At 45.9% G+C, this 5,000-nt stretch overlaps 1 protein-coding gene across 1 annotated transcript; it reads left to right on the forward strand.

Moving 5' to 3' along the window:
* Window positions 1-1,183: 1,183 nt before the first annotated feature.
* Window positions 1,184-2,601, forward strand: LOC138021288 (uncharacterized). The gene is made up of 2 exons (XM_068868135.1): window positions 1,184-1,270; window positions 1,681-2,601. Exons 1-2 carry the CDS (start codon window positions 1,184-1,186, stop codon window positions 2,599-2,601), a joined length of 1,008 nt encoding a protein of 335 aa, XP_068724236.1.
* The last annotated feature ends 2,399 nt before the right edge of the window (window positions 2,602-5,000 follow it).

The following is a 5,000-nucleotide window of genomic DNA, read 5'->3' on the forward strand; positions in this document are numbered from 1 at the left end:
AGCTTTGATATCAAAGGCTTCTAAATCTTGCGAGCCGTCAGTGCCAGAAGCCAGAAGTTAGTCATTTCAGTTTCATTCGGCGGATCATCGCAAAAAATATCATGATCTTTGTTTCCCTCAGCATCTAAAAAGCTGGCTAAACGTTCCCTGAGTGTTTCTTTGTTGCCTTGAGTAGAAAGACCAAATTCGGCGAGTTTTTCCTTCAGTTCAAAGACCTTTAAGCCGGAGCTCAATTCGTCACGTCCGGCCGTCATGTTGTCTACCCAAACTTTGTGGGTAATCTCGCCGAAAAGGTTTCCAAGACAGTCCACTCTAAGAAGCACTCAAGCTCAGCTGAAGGCACATCTTGTTGCAAACGGGCCAGAACTCAGTCATTTAAAGGGTCCTCCGACTCTACCAAGACCAGGACCCCATCACCTCATGAGCATCATACTTTTCGGAAGGCTCCCTTCCGGGGAAAACGGGAACCGGCAGGGGACTATTCAGACCAATCCCGTTACATGAACGCTAGGAAAAAGACTCCAGTACCGCCAGTCTTAAACAAACACAATCAAGTTCCCAGGTAAGCTCCCTAGTCATGATTTGTCGTTTTCCTACTCGACCAGAGAGCATTCATTCCCTGAAAGTGGCCGGAAGATTGCAATTCTTCATTCACAATTGGCAACTAATAACACAAGACTCATGGGTCTTACAGACCATTCAGGGTTACGGAGTAGAACAGCTGGACCGCCCTTGGCTGTCCAGAATCCCTTCTTCCCCGGTACTGTCATACGCACAGACCCTGCTAGTGGTGGGAGAACCAAAAAATCTTCTACAAAAGGAGCTATTTACAGGTACGTTTTATCCCCAGTGTGGGGTTCTACAGCAATGTCTTTCTTGTGGCAAAGAAGGGTGGAGCTGGACAACGTTCGTTAATCAATCTCGCGAACTTCAAAACGTTTGTGGAATACTCCCCTTTCGAAATGGAAGACTTGAAAGCAGTTTCAGACGTTCTGAGACCAGGTGATTTCATGTGCAAACTCGACCTAAAGTATGCACATTTCACCATCCCTCTTGATGCCAGGTCTCAGAATTTCACACGCTTTCAATTCGGAGGGAGAACGTATCAATTCACTTGTCTCCCATTTGGGCTATCATCAGCCCCTCGCACTTTCTCACCAAGGTACTCCAACTAATTGTGAGCATGCCAGGGAACATGGGTGTCCGGATGATACTTTATTTGGACGACATGCACCTTACAGGGTGCCAGGGAAGACATCCTGAGTCTAAAGTACATTCTAGAACATCCAGGATTTGTGATAAACGTGGAGAAATCCCTTTTTTTGCCCGCTCAGTTCATCGAATTCTTAGGAATAATTGTGGACTACGATTCGGAAGGAATGTTGCCATCTGGTAAGCAGACGAGTGGCTTCTTTGAGCCAACTTTCACACATTATAGAAAAGTTCACTTCCTTCAAAATCGCAGCTCTTCAATCCCCCCTTATTATCGAGGGGCTCAACATTTGAAGAACAGCGCGACACACAATCAGTTACCCAACCGTTTAGAAGTTTGTCTAGATCTTCATGCCCTAGACTACCTGCGTTGGTGGGTGGACAGTCTCTCCCTTGCCAATGGGCGCCCCATTCGAACTCCCTACTCCCTACTACATCTTGTAATTTAATCGGACGTCTCCAATTCAGAGTGGGGGAGCTGTAAGCAGTGGGACAGCTACCAGGGCGACATGGACACAAGAAGAACACAACCTACATATCAACTGCACGGAGATCTTAGCAGCATCCTTTGCGGTGAAAGCCTTCACCAACACACTTCAGAATGCCCACTTAGTAATTCGCATAGACAATACCACAACAATAGCCTATATCGACAACATGAGAGGAGGTAGGGGGCAAGTGGTGTCTACTCGATCTCTATGCAAGACATCTGAGGAGTTGGCGTCTTCAAAGGAGACTAACTCTAAGGGCAGGGCACATTCCAGGTTGTCTCAACACTGTAGAAGACAGGGAATCGAGGGACAAGCTAGACTCTTCCGATTGGGGTCTGAACTAGAGATACTCTTGGATGCTAATGACCAAACTGGGTCAGTGTACGATCGATCTTTTGCAAACAGAATCACCAAATTCCCAGGTTTTGTAGTGACAAATCCCATCCAGAACGGAGGCAATCGATGCCCTGACTCAGCCCTGATCAAGAGAAGTGGGTTATGCTTTTCCCCATTCAATTTCATAGCCAAATGCTTGAGAAAGGTAATACACGAGAAAGCAACAATAACCTTGGTATGCCCAGTTTGTCCAACTCAGCCTTGGTATGCCCAATTCCTCCAACTGGTAGTGGACACACCCACCCACTTTCCCATAACATCAGGGCTCTTAATAAGCCCCCAGGGTCAACATCATCCACTGGTGAAAAGCAAAACACTCTCCCTTGAGGGTTGGAGTGTGTCATGCAAGATCTCCTTACAAAAGGCTTATCAGGACAAGCTGCAGGCTTTGTCCTCGCTGCTCAGAGAGCTTCAACACAGAATCAGTACAAGTCATGTTGGTCCATATGAGTGGGCTGGAATTATCAATAGCAAGTTGATCCCCTTCAACCTGGTATCATGAAAGTGATAGATAACTTGTCAGACCTATTTCACTAAGGTCTTCGCTTTTTCAACGCAAACTCAACTGCAATGCCAACAGCAAGCACTATCAAAAGCCACGTGTGCTCGGCGAGAAAACCAAGTGTGCTTCCTGCACTTTTTAGAAGCCAGCTCACGACCGAGCCAATCAGACCTGGCAACTCCTATGCAAGCTGTTTACCCAAGTCTTTTAGTGTATCTCTTCCCGAAGCTGCTGCTTCCTTTGCCGCTTCAACGCCTTTTGAAATCTCACCACCAGTAACAGCGGCCACAATTGCTTTAACAACTCCTGCAACAATTAAGAGAGTCTTAAAAACTTTTACTGGATGACGCAGCGGTGAGAGCACTCGCCTCTCACCAATGTGTGGCCCGGGTTCGATTCCCAGACGCGGCGTCACGTGTGGGTTGAATTTGTTGGTTCTCTACTCTGCACCGAGGTGTTTTCTCCAGGTACTCCGGTTTCCCCTCTCCTCAAAAACCATCATTTGACTTGATTTGCTTTCATTGTCAATTTCAGTTTACAGTGTCCCCAATTAGCGCTCCTCCGTTCCTTTTCTTCCCTTTCCTTTCTCCGGCGTTGCCTGCTGGAGGTTGTTGTTGTAGCCCACGAGGCTCGTCGTGTTGATTATCATTCGCGACGGCATCAGCCACACCCCAGGGCACACTGCGAGGTTGAGACTCATCTTTGCTTCTTGGATAGCAAGCTGGTACCTTGCGATGCTTTTTATCAGATTTGGCTCGCGAATCGCGTCTTCCAAAATATAAAACTCCGTCTGCGCTTTCTGCACTTTGCCGTCCGTTCCCACTATGCTGTTTTGCGTGTTAACGTGAGCTGCCAGGACACAGTAAATGAACGCTTCGATTGACTGGTTTACCCTTGCAAGGCCCACTTTTGTAAGTCCCTGCAAGATTTTTGGCACAAGTACTCGTATTGCTCTCTTCCGCCTGCCTCGTTTTGGACGTACAGCAGCGCTGTCTCTTTGGTTTGCGCTCTGCTTTCGTCAGAAAACTTTGTGGCGCCAGGAGTACGGGTGGTTTGTATTTGTAGGCCCCTTGTAGCTCCCCCTAGATAAAAACACTTCCCAATCCGCGGTTGTTGCCTTTCACAACCCTAAAATCAGTTCTATCCAACACTTGCGCCGGAAATGGCAGCACTCTTCTTTCTTCCAAAAACCCCACACCCCTCAGTTGTACACCAGAGTGCAAAATTGAGCTTCTGCGGCCAAAAATCCCTGTTGGGGCCTTTTAGTCACTTTCTTGCATCGGCCGAGTGGCGAAATGTTATCAACTCGTCTCTAAAAAAATGCCTGTACTTTGTTCCACCCCATTTTTGATTTTTTGCCGATCGGCTGTTCGAAAGCGATCGCCGGGACTTCTTTCTTTAAATTTAGATCAAAAACCAGCTGCATTGGTCAGTTCCGATTCCCAAAGCCGCTTTCATTGCTTGGCTAAAATATCGCGGATCGCCGTCGACTCCCTCCCCGCCACCATCACCCTATTTAAAGTAAACAAAGTTCGTTGCTTTGTTGTTTTGGTCCACTTCCGTTTCAACGTAAGATCTCCAAGTGCCCGCGTTTGGGTACCCCTGTTTCAAGTCAGCGAAATATTTTATCGCCATAATAAAATCGTTGTTATAACTGTCGTGACCGTCCAGCAAAAATATCCCATTCGAACTTCGGTTTACGTCCGGCTGCTTTCCTGCTCACTTTGGAACACTTTGGATGTTTTGAAAGAAAATGCTGGCGTTTCCTTTGTTATTCATGGACAACAGAGGACAAGAACATTACAATAATTACGGGGATTTTACTCTGTCGAATCCGTAAAAAATGCTCTTAATGCGATTTCTCTCCGCGGCAATATAAAACCTTTGTATGTGACGAAAAACACTAATTGGGGGATCCTTAATATTCAAAACTCAGATCCAACAAAAAAAAAAAAAGCGCATTTGATGACAAGTTTCATAAAACTTTTTCGTTTTAATGTTGGAAGCCTCAAAAAGTTTAATGCACGGGACACTTACTTTGTTCATTTTGCAGCCTTGTTGACAACCATGCTTATGAGGCCCAGCTATACCGAAACAGCTGTCCATGGCCGCTAATGGTTTGTCCCTTACTCTCATAAGGCGAGCTGTAACAGTCACAATCACAATCCTTGTTAGAATGAAAAACATTCAATTATGTTTTTTTTTAGCGGAGGTCGAGGGTCGAAAAATTATTCAAAATTATTTTCAAATTATTTCTTTACTTCGTCAGCTCAAAAGTTCACAGGCTCGTGTTTATTCGAGTTTCCGGTGCCTGTTGTTGCCGCATTTAAGTCATGTTTTTGTTTGTCAAAAACTTTTACATTCCCAAAGACTCTCCGGTGTGCTGTCAATCAAAGCAA

The sequence above is a fragment of the Montipora capricornis genome, chromosome 10 (assembly GCF_036669925.1).
Source record: "Montipora capricornis isolate CH-2021 chromosome 10, ASM3666992v2, whole genome shotgun sequence".
In the NCBI taxonomy this organism is placed as follows: domain Eukaryota; kingdom Metazoa; phylum Cnidaria; class Anthozoa; order Scleractinia; family Acroporidae; genus Montipora; species Montipora capricornis.

Coding starts and splice junctions, on each gene's coding strand:
- LOC138021288 (XM_068868135.1), top strand. CDS start 1,184: ATGCCAGGGAACATGGGTGTCCGGATGATACTTTATTTGGACGACATG. Junction 1,271..1,680: donor GAAGACATCCTGAGTCTAAA/GTACATTCTAGA, acceptor TCTCCAATTCAG/AGTGGGGGAGCTGTAAGCAG.